The sequence below is a fragment of the Prionailurus bengalensis genome, chromosome B4 (assembly GCF_016509475.1).
Source record: "Prionailurus bengalensis isolate Pbe53 chromosome B4, Fcat_Pben_1.1_paternal_pri, whole genome shotgun sequence".
NCBI lineage: Eukaryota > Metazoa > Chordata > Mammalia > Carnivora > Felidae > Prionailurus > Prionailurus bengalensis.
Window position 1 is genome coordinate 56,742,474 of NC_057358.1, and position 22,936 is coordinate 56,765,409.

At 34.8% G+C, this 22,936-nt stretch overlaps 1 protein-coding gene across 6 annotated transcripts in view; it reads right to left on the minus strand.

Moving 5' to 3' along the window:
* The window catches only part of SOX5 (SRY-box transcription factor 5), a 1,010,647-nt gene that overhangs the window by 48,389 nt on the left and 939,322 nt on the right, over positions 1-22,936 (minus strand). For 5 of the 6 annotated variants that reach the window (XM_043564662.1, XM_043564659.1, XM_043564664.1 and 2 more), the window contains one exon: positions 21,422-21,568. The exons of the other annotated variant lie outside the window; for it this stretch is intronic. In XM_043564662.1, coding sequence (XP_043420597.1) covers positions 21,422-21,568 — 147 coding nt within the window. The remainder of the gene's footprint in view (positions 1-21,421; positions 21,569-22,936) is intronic. 6 annotated transcript variants of the gene reach the window in all.

A 22,936-nucleotide genomic window follows, 5' to 3' on the forward strand; every position in this document is an offset into this window, starting at 1 on the left:
TTGAAATACCTAAGACAAATAATGCCATTTGTCTATACACAAAGTTCTTCTGTGGTAGCCAGCCTCCAAGATCGCCCCCCCAATAATTCCTGCCTCCTGGGATTTATGTCCCTGTGTATTCTCGTCCCTCCCCCCTCCACAAAAAATAGGACTGACCTATATAACCAATAGAGTTTTGCAGAAATGACAGTTTGACTCCTGGTAGTAAGTCATAAAAGACATTGCAGCTTCTACCTTTCTCTTTCTTGGATCGCTTGCTTTCAGGTATGGTTTCTCAGTCTCAGCACTATTGACATTTTGGCTTAACAATTTTGTTGTGAGTGACTGTCCTGTGTCCTGTAGGATGTTTAGCTTATCCCTAGCCCCAGTAGATGCTTGTAGCACTCCTGCCCAGGTTTCAGCAATGAAAGCTATCTCCAGACACTGCCAAATATTTCCTGGGGGAGAATGTCATGCCTGGAGAGGGAGGGGAGCCACCTGCCTTGTCATGAGGACACTCAAATAGCCCATAGAGAGGTCCACTTGGCAAGGAACTCAGGCCTCTTGCCAACAGGATGTAACTTGTTAGGCACGTGCACTGAGCCACTTTGGAAGTGGATGTACCAATACCAGTTAAACTTTCGTGGTACAGCAACCCCTACTGACAACTTGATTGCAACCACATGAGAGACTCTTAGCCAGATCCATCCAGGTAAGCTGCTCCCAAGATTCCCTACCTACAGCAATTGTCTGGGGAAAGTGTTTTATTGTTTAAAGTCACTAAATTTTGTAGTATTTTGTTAGGCAGTGATAGCTAATACATCCTCAATGAAGGAAGTCTAACCGAAACATGTGATGTTCTTTCATTATTCCAAACCCTTTTTTTTACCATGATTTAATTTTGACTCCTGGAAAAACACTTGTTTCTCCTTCTTCAACCATAATATATGAATATATTTCATGAATCTCCCTCAGTTTTACTCATTTGCTTTGCACACCTACATGTAATTCTTTTTACTTTTTCTTTCTATCTCCCTTAGTATCTCCTCTCCCTTCTTTTTAACATTTCTAACTTGGCTTTTGAAACTTTAATTTTTTAATTGTATTTTCAACTTTTTTTAATGTTTATTTTTTGAGAGAGAGAGCACAAGCTGGAGAGGGACAGAGAGAGAGAGGGAGACACAGAATCTGAAGCAGGCTCCAGGCTCTGAGCTGTCAACACAGAGTCCGACATGGGGCTTGAGCTCACGAACCATGAGGTCATGACCTGAGCTGAGGTCGGATGCTTAACCAACTGAGCCACCCAGGTGCCCTGATACATTAATTTTACATTATCTATCTAACTTCAACTTTTTATTTTCAAAGTGTGCTAAAATTATACTGTATAAATATAGTTTCCATACACTTACTTAGAAGAATATTCTATGAGAAGACTTTTAGCTCAAAATACCAAACGAAAACTCACTCACAGAAATTCCGCAGAGTAAATTTTTCAAATGCATTGTGTATTTGAAAAGAGGAAGAACAGAAGGAATACAAGTGTCAACAATAATATTTGATGAGAGCATTCATAACAGGAGCCAGTATAAAATGTACGGTGTTTCAGATTCAACTTTGTTTAACCTCTAGTCCCTAGACAACTTCAAATTCCCAATAATAATGGTTATTTTGTCCTCTGGTGCTCATTATATCTGGAAGATTGCTATTATCTTCTAAAATGATTAATAGTTCTTCTACCAAGAGGCTAAGAAAGCATAAAGCAGTTAAGACTTGATGTTAATAATCATACCAGTTCTTCTTATTAACCTCTAAATGCAAACCTCCAAAAGCTTTTATAAAATGCTTTAGAGAAATTAAAGAGTTGGTCACTCCATGTGTAGAAAGAACATAATGTTTTCTTGGCACCACCTGATCAGTCCTTAAATTCATAATTAAAAAGCATTTGTCATTGTTACTTTCCTGTTAGTGTCACTTGAAGATATGTGAAAAAGCATTAATCAAGAACTACAAAATTATCAAATGATGGAATGGATTCACACACACACACACACACACACACACACACACACAAGCATGAGCCCTTGGAGCAATACAGCTTTACAAAATGAACTCTAAGAAAATAGAAGCCATGTTTTTGGGGATGGCACCTCTACGTGAACGTACAAAATGAGCACACCAACCTCTCTGCCTGAATCTACAAAAGGAATTATCAAAAAGACAGCAGAACAGTATAAACAATACCAATACAAATGATTATTAACTCTCTGTCCCACTGTCCCATTTGGAAGCCTATTGTTCACAGGGGAAAAACACTCATGAAAATAAATAAATAAAACAAATAGAATTAAATACTTTGGAAGACTTTTAAAGGGCTAAAAAAAACTTATTTTCAAGAATATCTATGGTTCTTGGGGTGTCTGGGTGGCTTAGTCGGTTAAGCGTCTGACTTTGGTTTCCCGGTTCACAAGTTTGAGCCCTGTGTCAGGTTCTGTGCTGACAGCTCAGAGCCTGGAGCGTGCTTCAGATTCTGTATCTCCCTCTCTCTCTGCCCCTCTCCTGCTTGCACTCTCTCTGTCTCTGCTTTTCTCTCAAAAATAAAAACATTTAAAATTTTTTTAAAATTAAAAAAAATATATCTATGGTTCTTTTAGGGATTTAAGTTTCACAGATCCTAGGAAGAGTTTGGTCTGGTTATAAGCAGATAAACCATCTTTAGATGGCCAACCTGGGAGAAAGGGAGAGAAGAAATAGCAGGCATAATCATACATAAATCACTCAATACTAACTCTCATTTAATTAAATCTAAAATCTCATTTCCATTGCCCACCTATATGCATGTACAGTTTCTAATGGGCACAAGTCCCCAGTAGACTGATGGGCCCACTATTAGTATTTAGTGATTAATGGCAGTTGTGACAGTTAACCTGTATATTGTGTGCATCTGGGAGACTTGAGTAAGGGCCAAATTGTATAGGGCATAGAACCTTGGGGCAGGATGGATATGTGTGTGTGTGTGTGTGTGTGTGTGTGTGTGCATGTGTGTGTGTAATGGATTTGAAGGCGAGTGAGACAAAATGCGAAAGGGAAGACTAAGACAGCACCCTATTATTACTAACAAACCACTGTATTCTGTTTTATTGCATTAGTTGTTTTCTTGAATTGTTGATTGCAAAAAAATCAGAATTCAAATAGATTAAGAGGGTTTTACTCTTTAAAGGAATGTTTCTGATGATCTGAGTACTCATTCTTTACCACACAACTTTGAGGGCAGGCATTAGTATACTGTTTTTATCACCCACATATGGCCTTGAATAGAAAAAATACTAAACATTAACTACTAAATCTTAATTACACGGATAGTCAAGATTAATCAATGACAAACCCTTGATAAATTGTTTTCCATTATTGTTTTTTCATAAAGTGTTTTAAAACTTCTTTACGTCTACTATACAATGTAAATGTCACTGTGGCTAGGGAAGAATAGAAACCTAGGCACTACCATAATGTATTCCTCCAAATGAACTCTTCGCACTACTTGAATTTCATAGTTCTTCCTAGTCTTTAGAGTTTTGTTCCCTTTTTTTCTTGCCTTCCCCTAGAGTTGAAGGTTTGACATCTTTGGGACGCGCTGCTTTCTAGTTAGAGATGTTAGCTAACACAGCCATTGTCAGGCACTCTTTAGTGTCAGGCTTCCTATTAATTTCTCTTGAAACTTTACTAGGTCACTGCATCTAAATCACAATTCCTTCTACTCCATTCACTGAGGACAGGAAAGAGAGGCAGTCATTGAAGACAAAGGGTAAAAAGTCCAAAGATAGGCAAAAATAACATTTAAATGTAAAACTCACTTCTTTTGCTCCCACTTGCTCTATTTATTATTTTTTAAAATTTTTTAAAATGTTTTTTATTTATTTTTCAGACAGAGACAGAGCATGAGCAGGGGAGGGACAGAGAGAGAGGGAGACACAGAATCCGAAGCAGGCTCCAGTCTCTGAGCTGTCAGCACAGAGCCCAACGTGGGGCTCAAACTCACAAGCCACAAGATCATGACCTGAACTGAAGTCAGACGCTTAACCGACTGAGCCACCCAGGCACCCCAACTCCCACTTGCTTTAAACCAGACTGATTCTCACCCTTCAGATTAAGGGCAGTACTGGCAATTTTCTTTAATATATAGAATTAGAAGAGTTGTCCTATTTGCTCTGGTCTTTTTTTTTTTTTCCCCTCTCTCATGTGGTAGGTTTATTTTTTAATTTGTTCCAGAGTATCATTTAAGCATTATTCCCAACAGTGCTAGTCATGGAGAGAAGGAATTTATATTCTAGTAGTCTAGAACGGGGATTTGGATTTTAAATCTTAGATGTTTAATTTAAATGCAATTTTCAGAAGTTTTTATAAGGTTATAATACCCTTATTCCATGGATCCTCACATCAGCTTTTCTAAAAATACAAAAAGGTATCAAGGGCATGAGCTCTTGGAATATTAGTCCTATAAAACTTGCTATTTGGGATTAGGTGATTTTTACTAGAAATAAAGATTATTTTCCCTTCCCCTAAATATTAATCAAAAATAATGATTTTATAAATATGATCAACTTAAAGTATTTTTCCTTTCTCCTTCTCTCATAATTAACTTACCAGAGAATGAATAAAGAAAAGGCATAGTATATGTCTAATTGAATACAGAAATTATGAAACTTTTACCTGGGAAAAAGAAATCTACTCCAAAAGAAATGCTGGCTTTGTCATGAAGAGAGCTAGTTTCTCAAGAAGTAATAAATGCTTACAGCCCTGTACACTATTTGTTACATTAATATTTGGAGGGAGTCAGTTAAATATTACAAAACATAAAATTACATCAAATAAGTTTAGTAAACTAAATATTAATATTTAAAAAATAATTTGAATATTTTTATATCTGTTCATCTTAATGCTGATTTTCTAATACTATTCACTTACTCCCTGACATCTAAATAGCTTTACTAGTTACAAAGCACCCTCACACATTTTGCTTCATTTATTTTTTTAAAGATGTAATTTATTTACTTTCAAAATTCATTTGAGAGAGAGAGAGCACGAGTGGGGGAGAGGGGCAGAGGGAGAGAGAGAGACAGAGAGAGAGAGAGACAGACACACACAGAGAGACAGAGACAGAGACAGAGAGAGGATCTTAAGCAGGCTCAACACTCAGCACGAAGCTCAATGCGGGGCTCGATCCCAGGATTCTGGGATCATGACCTGAGCTGAAATCAAGAGTAGGACACTCAACAGGATGAGCCACCCAGATGTCCCTGTCTTATTTTATTATCACAGCAAGAATGTGAGGTATCATCAATCCCACTTCACAGATAAGGAAGCTGACATTAGAGATATTTAAAAATTTGCCTATGGTCCTAACTTTAGTAAGCTTGGGACTTGAATCCAAGTCTCTGCAATGTAAGCCTAGCAACGTTCCATCTAAATGTCAACAGGGAAAAGGATTGTTAAGCAATAATTTCTCAGAAAAAATCAGACTAACAACTGAAATCTTGTAATTTCTTCTTCATTTCAAAGAAAATTGTTATATCCTATTATTATAGGGATCATGTAGAACTCAATTTGGGTAATATTAGTCTGAACCCTTGAAAAATGTTTATAATACCAAATCATGAAATATTTTACCAAAGAAGCTAGCTACAAGTAAATTCTACATGTATTCATATATTTAAAGTATAAAATTAAAGAGAACATTTTTGAAGTAAATGCATAAGTATCCTCAACACTATTATTTGAATAAACCTATTTTGTTTCAATATAAAACACACTGCCGTTTACCTACATCCAAAAGCTGTCCAGTCATTTACAGAGAAACTAATATTGCAAGAAATGAAAGAGGGTAGAAAAGACCTTTAGGCCACCTACTGGCTTGACCAAAGGCTATGAATCCATCCCAGGTTTATTTCAAATGAGTTGTGTCAAAGGTTACCCACAGGCCATTTTATAGTGATTGATAGCTGATGTCTGAAAATCTCCTTTTATTTTAATGATAACCTCAATAGAGTCATTAAGGCATTCTTGTCTCCACAGCAGTGACCAGGAGGGAACTGATGTCTTTAAAGAATTTGAAGGGGTGATAACTACTTATATAGAATGTCAGTTAAGGCCAGTTTTTTATGTTATGCTCAGGAGACGAAATATTTTTTTCCGACGTATTGAAGATGCTTAGCTTGATTATATATTCTGCGTATTCATGTTAAAATATGAAATTCAAGGTATAGGGCAAAGAAAATTCAATAAAGACGAAAAGGCTTAGAATTGAGCATCAGGTAAGAGTCTGATTTTAATTATAATGATCTCAAATTTGTATTAAAGCTCTCACAGCATAATGATCCTTAAGTGTCTGTATTGAGTTAAGCATGTCATGAAGCATGAAGAATTGCAAGATTGATTTATCAGATATTCATTTAAGAAATAGGCAATTAAAATAATTAATGTGTAGTGAAACTCAGCTGTAATGCCGCATGTTTAATTTTTCCCAACCCATAACATTAAAAGAATAATACATTTCACAGTCTGGATGGCATAAAAGATTTTATATAGCAACTGTAATGATATCATTACATAAGAGTTTTGGTCATATCTTCTAGACTGAACTAAGGAGAAGGACTGAGTGCATTTATTTTATATTTGGCCTTATTTTAAATGTTGCTTTGGGTCATTAGATTGCCAAATAAAATGAATCTGCATTCTTGATTCTTGTAATAAGGGATGAAATACATATATACACACATACATATGTTTATACATGTAAAATATAAACTAATACATGATCATGTATAGACGGAATATTTCTTTGCCATATTTAAGCTAGATTGGCAAAAAGAGAAGCAAAGAATAATGAACTTACAAATATAAGAGAGAAAGACAAAATAATTTTCTTGCCTAAAATTTGATTTGAACTTTCCATTAAACAATATAACAAAACTAGCCAGTATTCGTATAAGCCTCTGCCTTTTACTTCAGGATCCACTTCATTCTTCAGCATCTGTAAGGGAGACCATTCACCTGAAGATGTATTCATACTAAACCAACTCATGCTGCTAACATAGAAACCAGAATTCCAATTAATTAATTTATAGCTGGCCAGAATACTGTTGAGTTTTTTAAGGTAACTTTTTCCAATTTCAAGATACTTGACAAAGCAAATTTGACAATGAGAATCAGGGCAGAAAAGAAGTATATGGTGAGTGCTTCATCCAGACCATAGTAAAGGTGTGGTAAATTATGCCTGCTTCAACTGCAGACAATAGTAGTTATGCTTCTCATGCTGCATTGAGATTATCCTCCAGTGATGCAAGCCACTGACCTTTGATACTTCCACCTAAGGGGCCCCAAACTCAGTCACATGTCTGAACATAATATCTTGGTTTGCTTCCACAGATGTTTTGCTTATTTGTTTGATTTTTCTTTAACAGAACTAGAGTAATAGTTACATGTCAAATATTATGCTCAGTACTAAAAATAAGTAAGAAATAATCCCTATGCTGAAAGGCTCAGACTCATACAAGGGAAGACAATGGCAATCAAGTGTTGTAAGGGTGCTGGGATACAACACAAGGAGTATGTATCTGTGCAGTGGAGTCATATAGGATGGAACAGCCAATTCTACAGAGAGGTGATAACTAAGATAGATCTCATAAGTTGGTGCAAGGCAAAAGGAAAAAACATAATGAAGAGGAAAAAAAGCACCCCAGAGAGCTAGAATGGAGCAAACATAAGCAAAAAGAGGTAAAACAAGATGATATAGGAGAGAGTAACTCCATATGGAACACAAAACTTGGGATCAAGAGAAAGGCACAAGTAACCAATCAGGCTAGTGTGGTGGGTGGGGCTAGGTCACAGAATGACAAGAAGGTTAGCCTTCATCCTGTAGACACTTTTCTTTCATCCTTATTCTTCTTAACTCTACTCCCAATGTTCTAGACATGCATTACAGACCACCTTATTTCTTTCTTTATAATTCAGATGAAACCCAACAGTCTGTTCTTTCATTCCCACATGCGTTTGCACAGGCTGTTTTCACTTCCTTCAAAAACCTTCTAAATGGCACATCTTCTGGAAGTCCTTCTCATTCCCCTGTTTCTCCCCAGGTTGTATTAGGAACTTTTTCCCTTGCCTCCATATTGTTCTTTGACCAGTGTTTAGCCCATAGTATTTTAATTGTCAGTTTGTCCATCTTCCCCATTACACTGTACAGGGTGTTAATTATTGTTCTTTTTTGGTTCTACCATAGTGTCCAACCATATTATAGGTGCTCAAAAAGTTTACTGAGTAAAACTCAGAAAATGTTCTTTCTAAAAGTGATACCTGATGGTGACTCTAGAAACCTCATTTATGAATAACATGGCCATTATGTAGTTTTTTAAAAAGATTATATAAACCAGGGAAGAAACATCTAGCTTTGTTGGCAACTGTAAAGTTTATTTCTATTGCTTGGAAAATGCTTTTTGTTTGTTTGTTTTTTTGTTTTTTTTCCCCAAAGGAAGACATTCCTCTTTTTTCTAGTAGAAGATAACTCCTGTAAATGAAATCATATTTTATTAACTGTGTTTTAAGTCGATCTTGTTTTTTTAAAAATAGGATTCAAGTACATTTTGAAAGAATATTTCAAAATGTTTCTATTTCTTTTTGTCTCATTAAATTCCAATATTTTATTTTATATGCTCAGAATTCTAGAAAATAATATGGTTACACTAAAGGCCCAAAAGTTCACCTGACAATAACTAAAAACATATTACTGACTTAAAAAAATCACTTACACAGACACATTGCCTTAGATCATGTGGCATTAATAATTTAACTGCAAAAATAAACATATAGTGAAAATTACATCACAAATAGTGATAAGTACAGTTTAAATTCATGTTATTAAGATTGAGTTGTAGAATATAAACATGTAATCTAGTAAACATTTATTGAATGCATATTATGTACCAGCCACTTAGAATTCAATGGATAAAGGAAGTGTATCTAATATGATCAATCTTACGAAACTGATCTTTCCTTCAATTATGTTGTTGCAAGTCCATAAACTGCAGTCTCAGATATAATCAGAATTCTACCTCCTTGCAACTCTATGAAAGCTAATAGGAAAAAAAAAACAAGTAAAACCAAACTAAAATTACCCAGTGGTTTTCTTAAAATTGGATCAGAATTATCATTTTTTAGATAAATGACAGCACTATTTGCATGAAAATTGGCACTAAAAATTCCATCAGCTGACCTAAAATTCTTGTCTTGCCCTGTATTTATATAGGATTGACCTGAATATTGAGCTCCTGCCGACTTAAAATGAAACTTTGATCCTCAAAAGAGTTACACAGGGAAGTATAGAAAACACAAATCTGTACTTATTTAAGGACATTCCTATTGCTGTCATAATGCTTTTATACATACTTCACAACAGAATAGTTTTCTTATGTTATTTTGAGTGCTACTGGAAATACCACAAGAGAAAATTTTTGCAGTATTTCATCCTTTCTATTTTTGGTTTCAATTTCTTTTTCTCCTATTTATGAAATATCTACACTGCCAAAAGTCATCAGAATTGTACAACAAACCATAACAACTCAAATTATATAATGAACTAGAAAAATAAGATTCCTTGGTTATTGAAAGGCCCAATTTAAATGAGTCTCATACAAAAATCTCAGTCTTGAAAATTAGTCTTGAAAAGAACTACAACAGAGTTTTAATTAAAAAATATTTTGTGGTTTTATAAAAATGTAGGGTTCTTAGTATTTTCTTAGTATTTTCTGGTATTGGCAAACAGTTTGGGAGAAAATGAATTTTTATGTATTTGAGTATACATTTTTCCCCTTCATATTATTCTGGTAATGTAAAACTTACAAAATGAAAATTCTGGTCTTTATTTTTTTTCTAAATTTAGAGATCTCATCTTTCTCCTTTTGAAAAATGAAAGTCACAAAGGGATTTTTTTTTCTTTAATTGTTGGGTTCTGAAAAAGTCACTCAATGGAATTAGCTACTCCATAGTTGGAAGTCAAGGGCTAAAAGCTGTGGAATATTGCAACTGTAAGTCATACAGCTTTGTGAGGAGGGGAGTGTAATTCTAAGAAGCATCCGATTAGATTATCTACAAGGAGGTCCTAGACTGGGACAGGGCACATTTTTCCCAAGAAAACTTTAGGACACCTTTGGATTCAGGTTAAGGGAAGCTGCTAGCTGTTCATGATATTTAGACACTTGCATTTTTAGGTATGCTCCTTTCTAAGCAGCACTTTGTTAAACAAGTTCTTAACAATACTCAATACTTTGAGCCATTAAGAATGTGTTTTACAATTTAATGTTCCTAAGATTATAATTTCATTGGGAAAAATGTTTATTCAATATAGAAAAAATTTCAAATATATTTTCAAGTAAAAGAAGAGTCATAAAATTATCTCCTAGATCCAAAAACAAATCAACAGAAAGAGGTGTTGTATATTTTGAATGCTATTCTGTGTCTCCTATGTCCTCAAACTTGGAAGATACATAAGATAAGAATATGCGTGCTTACAAAATTTACCTGGTCATATTAAGCAGCCACTAAATAATAATTCATAGCCAATGTGAATTACACCACTCACTGTGTATCTGTTGAAGGCTTTTTTTTTTCACATTTAATACTAATCAATTCATACAATTTCTGGTCTTTGTTTAAAAAGCCCTCATTAAAAATGATTGTTTTCTAGTTGGTTATTGCCAGTAGAGAGAAACTATATAAATGATGGTGGAGAATTTCCTTATCTTGTAATTTTTTGAGTAGCCTTTGGATTAAAATAGTCTCTGTTTCTTGTTAGGCACAATTAAGGCCACTTCCATATCATATGTGCATAGGAAAATGGGAAAACAGGTGTAACTAAAAAAGAATATCACTTTATAGAATATAATACAATATAGATCTTAGTAGAACTTAGTATATAAACTTACTACCACTAAAATAAATAGGATTTTAAGTGCATTATGAATGTACATGCCTAAAGACATCATAAAATAATTATTGCTAAAATTTTACTAATAAAATAATAACATTATTTATAGAAGGTTTACAGAAACTTTATAGAAGTTTCTTTTTTTTTTAAGTTGGTGGCATTGCATATTTACCTGACAAGTGTTTTCTTAATTTTTATTTTTTAACGTTTATTTTTGAGAGACAGAGAGAGACAGAGCACAAGTGGGGGGAGGGCCAAGAGAGAATGAGACACAGAATCTGAAGTAGGCTCCAGGCTCCAAGCTGTTAGCACAGAGCCCAATGCAGGGCTCAAACTCACAAAACGTGAGATCATGACCTGAGCCGAAGTCTGACGCTCAACTCACTGAACCACTCAGGCGCCCCCTGACAAGTGTTTTTTAATAAAATTTTTAACTAGAGACATGGAAGGATGGAAGAGGGGAAGGGAGCAGGAGATGAAGGAAAGGAAACAGAAAAAGTGAGAGAGAAAGAGATTTTCAAAGAAAGTTATCCTCTCAAAAATATTCAATTCAGAAGAATACAGGTTCAATTTAATGATGAAAATGATGCTATTCATAATTTAAAAATACCCTTTTATAGTTGTTTTAAGATTTTAGCACAAAAAAGAGATTGTAGCACATTTTTTACTGACTTTTTTAAGCTAGCTAAAAGTCTGCTTGCTGGGAGACTTGGCAGATCTGTTGAAGTCAGACTGGGTTATAAAGTTTTGGGTAAAAATCAAACATTTTTAAAAATATCAAAAGCAAAAAGATTAATTAGAAATTAGGGTCTGTTTTCCTTTGTGGTTTATTAACATGATCAAAAGATATTAAGTAAGAGTTCTAAAACTCTTATGATTGCTAATAAATAGTAATTATAATTTTTAAGGTGACTACATTTGAATCAATACTCATGTGTTAGTGTTAGTATGAAAATATCACTCCAAAAACTCAACCTTGTAATTTGCTTTATATAGGTGGTGCCAGGTACTGTTAAGGGTATGTGTTTTCTTATATTACTAGTGGAACAACCCTGATAAAGTAAGTCAATCTGAAGAAAACTCAGGAAATACTTCAGGTTACATTCACACTCCTTGCACTTACTTGCTGCCCTTAATAGCTATACAAAATTGTCCTTTTCCATCCGTATATCCCTTATCATATACATCACTGTATATACATGTGATGTATATATATCATGAGGGCAGAGATCTGTCTAAACTATGTGCCAGTATCCTCAGGTCCTAGGACTCTGACACATCATAGGCCATTAATAGACTTGTCAAATTAAAATGTCTTGTTCCTCCAATGACAAGGTACAATATATCTCATTAAGGTTCAAATTCCACAGTTTTCTAGGGAAGTATTGTAGAGATGCTTAAACTGTTTTTCAATTGATCCAAAGGATAAAAGGAAAAAATTTCCTTCCCTCAAAAACATAGTACCCTAAGAAAGGAAGACAATGAGTAGGGAATTACAGTTTATGGTGAATGGAAAACATATTATTTCTTTAAACTGAATGAACTTAAAATATAGCTTAAATTCCTGAACAAGAAAAAGTCATACATGATCTGGTCTTTCTCATTATCAACTTCATTTCTTAGCATTCTCCCTTATGTTTTCCGCATTCTGGCTACTTCAGCCTATTTTCTAAACCTTGAATTTCCAGATTCACATATTAGGGTCTTTGCAATTGCTTGTTCCTCCTGTTTGGAATAACTTTCCCCTAGACCTTTGCAGGTACTTTCATTGCATGTGCCAGACAGGGTTTCCTTTACATCTCTATCTCAAGAAGATTTCCTTGCTTATCCCTAGGAACTTGATTTTTTACCATGTTTTATTTTCTTCATAGCACTTACCAAAATATGAAATTATCTATTTGTTTAATTGTTCATAGTTGGTCTTTTCCTCTTACACTGTAAGATTTTAAGAGGACACACTTTTGTTTACAGCCATCGGAGCTGTAGTTCTACTGCCTGGCATTGAACTTGACACACAATAGGCATGAATTAATACTCGTTGAATCAGTGAATGATAGATGTAAGCATATATAAAACACCAAAAAGGAACAGTCCTTTGAAGAATGAGAAAAAGAGCAGAACTAAGAGATAGGAAATACTTCCATGCAATATTGTTTGGGCTTCTGATTAAACCAGACCTGTAGTCAGAATTTTTTTTTTTTTCTATGTGAGTGAATACATTTCCTTTTTGCTTGGTCCAGTTTGGGTTGGGTTTTCTATTACTTGCAACTGAAGGAGTACTAACAAATACAGTTGTCATTCAGTGGAACCACACGCTGAAATCCTGGAAATCTGATTACAACTCTATTTAAATAAGAATATTGCGACGTTAAGAGTTACTCTGAATAAAATAATGCTACCTCATGGAGTGGCGGCAAAGGGACCCCTTAAGTAGGTTATTATGTGTTGGACTGAAACTTTTCTGGGTTTCTTCCTTACTTAAGCTTCTATGCTTCTATAAATAAAATGCATGATACCTTTGTGAAATAAATAACACTTGAATACGTTGGGCTTTGAACTTGTCTTCAGCTTAGAGTGGTACATCTCTTTAATTTTTTGACTCTTACATCTACATTTAATTACTGTGTTTTCTTATCCCTCTCCATTTTTATAATGTTTAAAAATATCATAGAATGCTTTGTTGTCTCTAGACAAAAATCTATTGAAAAAATATAACTAATGAATATTTACTTATACTATTTTCCATCAATCTAAAGAGGACTTTGATATTTGTTGTCCTTTTAAAAACATACCTATACTTTGGTACATCTCTGCGAGAAAGACCATTAAAATTCTTCCTATTTATGAATAAGAAAGATGTATAAACAGAATATATTTGATTAAATAGATAGGGAATCAAATCTGAGGTCTAGAGAGGTCCTGCATGGGTTCTCTTCTCAATTCTCTATCCAAATAGCTCCAGTACACGTATGGTCTAGAGGGTTGGAAAGAGGTCAATAATCAGCTCAAATGAAGCACTGATCATTCACTTAGGTTAGAAAATAAAGGATTTGAACTGATTTGGAGTACACTTTAGGAAGTCAAAATTGTAAATGCTTTCTTAAAAAGGAAGAGAACCATAGAAGTGGGCTTTCACTTACTTAGTCTCTAACATAGTAATGATTTCCCCTTTTTAGCCATGATGTTCGTGGAGGTTGTTCTAGATCCTCCTGTACAAAGACGTCCTTTCACATTGCTGTTTTTCCTCCCTACACTATTTAGGTTTTAACTGCCTGGTTTTAAAATTAAAATGCTTTAATCACAGCTTTTTGGATGGTGTGTCTTCTTTGGGTTGGATCTATTTTAGAGGGCAACTTCCATTTAGAAAATGTGATTCTGTGGATCTTCCTGTGTCTGCACATGTTCAACATCCTCTTGCTTTCCCCATGGTTTGCATTATTAAAAAGCTTTGACATGGCTCATCAGAGCTGGCTGCTGTGTTCCAGACAGGTTCCTGTCAAAACAAACTCAGTATACTGGGGAACAGAGGCCAGGCCAGTTGAATTCAAAGAACATTACCTAAATCCCTCTGTATATTTTGCCTCTTTAAAAATGCCATGATTATGACTTGTCTGTCTCTTTGTTTTATAACTTGTACTGTTTTTTTATGTTAAAATTGTGACCAACCCCTCTTTTCCTGAATCATAAGACTATATCGCCAAATGACCGACTTGGATATTTAATACCACTGTGCTCAGAAAAGGCTCTGTTTAAGTACCTAGCTGTTTGAGATTCCTGTCAACTGAATACAGATGAAAAGGAAAGGGGGAGGCTCATCACAGGGGTTCTGTTGATAACACTTCATTTAACATATTTCAGTTTAGCAACACGGAATGCAAAAAAGAAAACTACTTTATTTAAAATGACAGGGCGACTCTGTTATATTCACTGTACATATGTCCCACCCAGGAAGTGATGATAATGATAATGGGTACATTTACAGTTTAACTCTATGGGGTGATTCTTCTCAAATGAATTCACCTCTTGAGTATGACACATCCATATCACATCTTAAAGGCTCACAAAATTGCTATTTCACAGATATTGAAATACCAGAGAGAGAGAGGTGTTCAACAGCTATTCAACAAAACACAAAGCAGGTGTACAGAGCAAGGTATTAGGGAAATTCTAGCATTTAATTGATATGCCAAACAGTGTTTAAAGCACAATAATAGAAAATGGGCAATTTAAATGTGGTTATAATTAGCTGAGGCTAACACCCCCTTCTGTTCTGAAGTTTTGGGGAAAATGAGATATGTAAAAAGTACCACGTTCAACAGTTTCACAATGGATCTGTGATTTTATCTGTTCTTACATTTATAGATGAATGGCAGTTCCTCTCTTATTAACACTAGTGAAGCACTCTGGATTATTCAGAGATACCACATTCAGAGATGAATTCCAGCTCAGGGTAGTCAATAAAGACTATTTGTGATCTTGACCTGAAAAGGTCTAAGAATACATCAAATACTAGCATTCTAGGAACTTTTACATATTGGAATTTACATCTCTAGCAACTACTACTGCACAAAAGTTTTTGTGGCCAGGTAAAATGTAAAAAATATGAAATGAAGTCAACAGTTATATTGAACAGTATTTTTCAAAACTTTCATCATGGAAGTACTCCTGTGAAGGCCTTGGTCCATTTAAAACTTAAAAATCTCTTTGATTTCATTTGCTTTCTCTTTAAAGAATGTGTTTCCCATAATATTAAAAATAATGTTTTTACAGTTAGTGTTAGTGGTGTTTCAACTTGATTGTGGTTACACTGTGTGAGGACTTTGGTATTCAGCCTTTTCCCCCAGATAGCATTACAGAACACGATCTCAAAGTTAGCAAAAAGCTTTATTTCCCATATCTCCTGTTCAAACTAATTTTCAATTAAGATGAATCATGATTATCCTCGGATTTCTCATGTTCCCAACATAATACTAATCTTGTATGTGTACCATGGTTTGTGACTCATGGTATTTAGCTACAAAATTCTACCCTGTAGATGAGTGTGTACTGATGTAATGCTTATTTGATAGCATGGAACTATGTGATTGGTACCATTACAGCAAAAAAAAAAAAAAATAGATGCCCTAATAAGAGTCATTGGCAATTCAGGCATCACTAACACAAACACCTGGCCACCAAATCAGAAAAGATCTTCATTACTGCACTTGAGAAAGAAGATCAGATAACAATATAGTTTCGCTTATTGCTTCTGAATTTGAAGCAATATTTATAAGGATATTGCAGCTGAAAGAATCTGATTGTGTCTGATCAGCTGGCTAGGACTGTTTCTGTCTTGTTGGAAAATATTTCTTTCCCCTGTCATAACTCCCAGGTGCTACTGCTGAGCAAATGGGAACATCGCTGCTAGAAGTATTTGAAAAGAACAAAAAAGAATTGATTCAGACAATTTACGTGCTCCTGTCATCGATAGAGGCACAACTGTGACCAAGGAGTATGACTAGGGTCATAGCAAAGGTAAAAGAAAAGCACCCAGGAGTTCTGTCTTGTCACCAGCTTTTCAAACTAACTATTCTTGGTTGTTGCAGGCAATATACAAGTTTTCATCAAATGCCAAGAGACATTTCATAGTATTTGCAAGTTGCTCTTGTAATTTTCCCAAGAGGTGGCTACTTTTACAATGGCAAATCACTTAACATGTAAAATTCAGATAGCACATCTATGACATACGAGAATTTCTTGGTAGCATGGAATTGTAAGTCTATTACCAACAATTGTGTGAGTGGTGTGTGAAATTGAGTAAAAATGTTCTTCCTCCTAATATAACTATTTTAAGGATGACATTGAGTCTATTATTTTTAAGGGAAATCATTTTTTTCTTACAAAACAAATGTCATCAAGAGATCAGTTACTATCACACAGGAAAGGCTATCTAGGTTTTTAAAAAACTGCAACAAATGATTCAGAAAGTCATTTAAGTAAGGAAATATGTTGGTGTAAAAATGAAAGTCACTAATACATTAATGCATCCTGTGACAAAATGCTAAACTATACACAAATCAATTTAAACATTTGTTAAGGAATTTAAACAGAGCAGCAATTCTGTCTATGAGATTTAAGGACCAATATGGCTAAACAATAACTTAACTAAATAATTTTCCTTAATATGAAAAGTGGAAGTATTTGTAAAATTCCCTTGAAATGGGATCTCTTGTACACAAAAGTTCATGATTTCATACTTTCATTCAGTTATTTACCAATATTTAGCAATAAGCTAGCTGTGAAGACACAGCAAGGACACAAGAATATCTCTGAAGAGCTAAATATATTTCTTTTTGTTGGTTAATGAAAAGAATGGTCCTGGAGTAGAATCCAGAGCGGTGGGGACCAATTTTTAAAGAGACAAGTGTACATGTATTAAAAAGGATTTTATGTAACACATGAGAAATTAAAAAAAAAACTGCTGATGACCTTAATTTTCTAACCATTGGCAAAATACTTTTCTTGGCTTTTGCCTAATAATATCAAGGCATTAAAAAAAAAAGAAAGAAAAATTAACCAATGACAATATGTCAGGTATTAATGAAAACAGTTCATAAGCAGTAAGTTCAAGGACATATAACTCAACAAGCAACACTACCCATATTCTCCAATGCAGATTTTGAAGAGACCAGATTTCTTTTTGTGTTTTCATATTTACAGAACGCGATTCCTGTTTGCAGTTTTTTTTAGAGGTTCATTGTGAACCCTCTAAAGGTTTCTTTATCATTTAATATTATAAATAATTATGTTCCTAGGCAGCAGCTCAAAGCTCAGTACAGCACTCGTACAACACCACAGGCAGGTCAGGTGACCTTTCTCCAATTCTCCTCTCTCTGGTGCTGAGGACAGACAAAGTGATATGTCTGTCATACGCCATTACCATTAGAACAGAATCTTGTTCTTTTATTACAACTGAACTCCGCCAGATTTCTCAGCAGGAATGCTAAGTGAAATCAATGTCTTGGATTTCCAGGCTGAGCTTGGAGGTCACAGCCACTCTATCATTTCTCAGCATTATCCTTTCTCGTGCGCACACACACTCCCCAAGCCTCCAACTGGCACACAGCAGATTGAAAACAGCATGCATCAGAGGACTCATGCTGTACAATTTTACAGTCTTTTGGAGCCCCCTCCTTTTGATTCCCCCCTTCCATTTTTTGCAAATTGCAAATAAGTTTTGTTTGTGTCCTTCTCTAGAGTTGTGAGTCAAAGGCAAAGGCACACCTAGGAAGAAGGGCAGGCAATAAAACCCAGAGAACATGGTTGATTTTTGACAGCTGCCAATAAGATCATTTTCCTTACATCATCACTTGGATGTGGCTGACAATTCCATTGTTCCAAACAATAAATATATCTTCAACATAAACCATCATTTTGGTTTATGTCAGATAGGTATACAGACACATAAAGCCCATTCATAAAATAATTCCATTGTATAGTAAAATAGACCAATAAAACACACAGAAAATGCCCAAAGGACACTAAGAACTGACTGTTTAAAAATATAAACAGAACAATAAATGATGGCTATTCTAATAAATAAAATAGCTTTGTGAAGTGAAAATGTTTATAATGCCATGTATAAATGTCAGTTTCATGCTGCAAGAAACTAAATTCATGTATTGAAATGGGTCCTCTTTATTTACTATTGGTTGTATCTTTTTGGCCATGTTCTTCATTAAAATGACAACAGTAATATTTATTGGTCGGACTATTTTTAATGCACTAAACTTTACTGCTGAGCTAAAACACAAGCACATTTAAGACATCTTTTCTGACAATAAGAGTGGTTGTAGACAGCGTGCTAGGGGACATATTTTTATTAAATCATGTTATTACCTAAAAAGAGGCACTTTACTGGTTGGTTAAACTTTTAATGTCTTTTACACAATTGCAAATGGGAAGAAACACAATATCTCCTACTTTCTTAAACTTTACCTGATAAAAAATTCAAGCAGGCTAGTTTTTAAAAAGTTACACTGAGTTTTAAAGATAAGCCACAAAACATATTTTAAAATTATGTATAATCATAGGTATAGAAACACAATCCACTTTTTCACTTGTACTAAAAAATGGAGGTTTATGAAACTATAGAAAGTGGCAGAGGATTATCACTGAGATGGATAATAAGTCTGCTTTGCAACTGGTATATAGGGTTGTATAGGATTCTATGAGTGTCTAGAACCATAGAACTCATAAAGTAGTGTTCTAGTCTTGGCAAAACAAACGTTCAATCACTTTTGCATTTGCCATGGTTACCTAAAAAAAGTATCACTGTGACAACTGCTCAGTAAACATTTGAACGGATGGATGAATGAATGAATGAATGAACAGATGCATAAATGGATGAGGCTGATTGATATCAAAAGCTTCCTGATTATTTGAGTAAGTAAATTGGGGAGAAGATAATAATGACAAAAAGTTATTCTAGAGGTAATAAAGAGAGCCCACTAGTTATTTACAAGTGAACTATCTAGTCTAAAATCATAATATGAAATGTCATAATGTAAGCATCATTATGAAACATGGTATGAAATCACATTAATAAATCAAGGGAAAAAAAACAGAGAATAATATCTCACGGAATTATTTGCGTGTGACGGTGACTATGCTGCTACAGCTATTTACTTTACTCAAAATTAGCCCATACATGCAATATATTAAAATTGCTGGTCCATGAAGACCTCAAAATATCACTGCTTTAAAATTAAATTTTAGTTAACGAATGTTATAATTATCAAATTTTAAAAAATATGCTCTTCTCTGATTATAAAGAAAAGCAGTCCAGATCTTGGGTGCACATTAGATACAGAACATGCCAAGTTCATTACACGGCTGAAATAGTTCTTAAAGGGTGCACTTGTACATTTCCCAGTATCACAGCAGTGTGTACAATAATTTGAACTATATGTTTGCACATATTATGGGTGAATCATGGTCTAGGTTCCTTGTCCAGGTTTAGTTGTGCTTTCAAGTGTATTTACCTCTTAATAATACGGAAAAGGTCCTTAAGAATTTGGGGAAGATGGAGGCTGGAGTAGACTTTCCCAACTGATCCCTTCTCCTTCTCAACTCACCTTCTGAATTAATACACTAACTGTGAAAGGTATCTGTCAGGATGCTAGAATAGGATTAAAAATAAATTCTTAGTGGGGCGCCTGGGTGGCGCAGTCGGTTAAGCGTCCGACTTCAGCCAGGTCACGATCTTGCGGTCCGTGAGTTCGAGCCCCGCGTCAGGCTCTGGGCTGATGGCTCAGAGCCTGGAGCCTGTTTCCGATTCTGTGTCTCCCTCTCTCCCTGCCCCTCCCCCGTTCATGCTCTGCCTCTCTCTGTCCCAAAAATAAATAAACGTTGAAAAAAAAATAAATAAAAAAAAATAAATTCTTAGAGTTTTTTTCTCTTTCAATACTTTTTAATTTTTTTCTGTTTATTCTTTTGCTCTTTAGTTATTTCCAATATGGCATTTGGGAAATGGAGAACACAAACAATATTCTAGCTAATTCAGCAAAAGTTGTTATTTTGGGGGTAAATTAACTGGGTCAGTTTTCTACTTAACATTTTCTAATAGAAAATATGTGTTGTTACTTCCCTAAGTAATCTCAGGAAAAAAATACTTTATGGTCACTCTTCTGTCTTCCTTCACAGAAAGTATAATGTATTCACATATCCTCATCTAAGACCTTAAGATCTTACAAACATAAAACATTTCAGCTTCAAAGTTTTCTGCTTCTCTCTCCTAAGACAAAGAACAACTTATTTGAATCCTCTTCCTGTCAATCCTTTTTCCATGTTCTCTCAAGAAATGTTTCCTTAGTTCCCAAAAGAAAACTATTTCTAAATAGTCCTACTTCTAACACTATTATTATCTTTATATCTTTCATGAAAATCTTATTGGATGGATGATATATCTAGAATTATATCCATACTGCACCACATTATAGCAGTTATTGATATTTAAATAAAACATTTTCTGTATGCCCTATCTGTACTCCTATTTTAAGGTCTATTTCGGTTGCCCTGTTTTGGGGGGGAAACCCCTCCCAGGATATCTCACTGAAAGCAGGGTGTTTGTCCTAATAACTTCCAATGCATTTTATCTGTTACTCTTTATAAGGCTTTGATTCATTTATAAGGCTTTGTTTCATAGAGTATGGGTATCTATTTAATATGACTGTAAGCCACTGGAGTACAGCATATCTAATAAATCTGTGCATCACTCACATTTCCAACTCTGGCTACCAATGCATGTTTGTTGAATAAATGCATGGCTCAATGTATGTATGTTATTGATCCTTATTGATCCTACCAGACTCTTAGCTCCTTGAAGACCCAGTGGTTAACCCGACTGCTGGCACATAATATTCAATAAATGCCATTGAATGAAAAGTAAAGCTGTCAATTGCAAGACAGGTAGCTTCTGCAAAGGGGTACCTTGCTTTTGGGTGGTGGGCTGTTTGTGCTCTTGTCTGTGTGAATGCTGGTAGGAGATACAGCAGCACCGAGGTTGCTTTGGGGAATGCCTGGGAGCTTTCCTCCTGGAGATACCTGCATTGCAGCTAGCTGGGCAGCATATAACTGCTACAGAAGAAACAGGGGAGAGAAAGAAAAAGAGAGAGAGAGAGAGAAAAAAAAAAGTGACTATCAGTGATAAAATAAATGCACCTCTCAGAAAGTACCTGTATTCAGATGTGGTAGTTTTCCTGTGAGGATTCTTGTTTACCGCCCTGGAACATTTAAAGAAAGAAATTGTCATCTCAACGTTCATGACTTACTTCTCTGGGGAGAAATGACAGATACTACATAGGAAGGATTTCAGCTTTAGGATGTCCAGGGACTCCAAACAAATAACAGTCATTCATATTTACTTTTTCTCAATGGTAGGGAAGACAAGTATATCATAACATTTGGTCAAGACCTCTTTTTGCTCTATTTTAAAATGTACACAGTGTGTTACAAAAGGATGCAGCTTCATATACAAACTAATTTTCTTACGATTCATATTGGTTCTGTTTTGTTTTGTTTTGTTTTACTTGTTGAAATGGGGACCTGTAACAATTCTTTTTCTAATCATTAGTTGTATAGAAATACAAAAAAAGCCATTGAGAGGGAATGGAAGGAGAGTATTTCAAGAACACTATCTGGTTAGTCTACCTACATTGATAAAATTAACTGGATGCTTGCCAGAAATCCACTTTATGTCATGATATATAAACACAGACAAACCTGAAATTATCTTGAGGATTAGAGTTTTAAGGAATACTGTCTGAAACATGCCCTCTTCCACTAAGCCACTGCATAGTCTTTCTGATTAAATAACCAGTAAAATATTCTTCAACAAATCAAATTAATAATAAGAAAATTTCACTTTGATAATAATTGCCATATGATATAGTATCTTAAAACAAGGAGACTGTTTTAGATCAAATAGTCACATCAAATGTCTGGATTAATTCTCTTTTCACCTCCACTTAGCAGTGTGTGAAAATTTTAAGATCTGGATAGAAAAGATGTGCATGTGTGTACAGCGTGTGTGTGTGTATGCAAGTTAGAACTTCTGTAATAAAAAGACTAAAGAAAGAAGCTCTCAAGGGAAAGTACTGTGACATAGTTTATCTTGATTTTTCTCCACAAGAGAAAATTCAAGGGATAAAACTGCTCAGCATAAGCCAGAGACCTTGATAAGCTGGGGAGGGGGGGTCCTCTCTAGAAACAAAACTTTGAAACCTGAGGACAGGCATATATTTACATGAAAACACACATACATTGTTCACAGTTTCCAGATACTATGGTCTAAATGAAACAGAGCATTAAAACTATTGATGAAATTATGTTTTTATTATGCCAACTAATGCAAGATACATTCCAGATACAGAAACACCAGAGGAATAAATTTATACTATCAATAATGATTGTCCCTTCTTCCCAAGTGTGTGTGTGTGTGTGTGT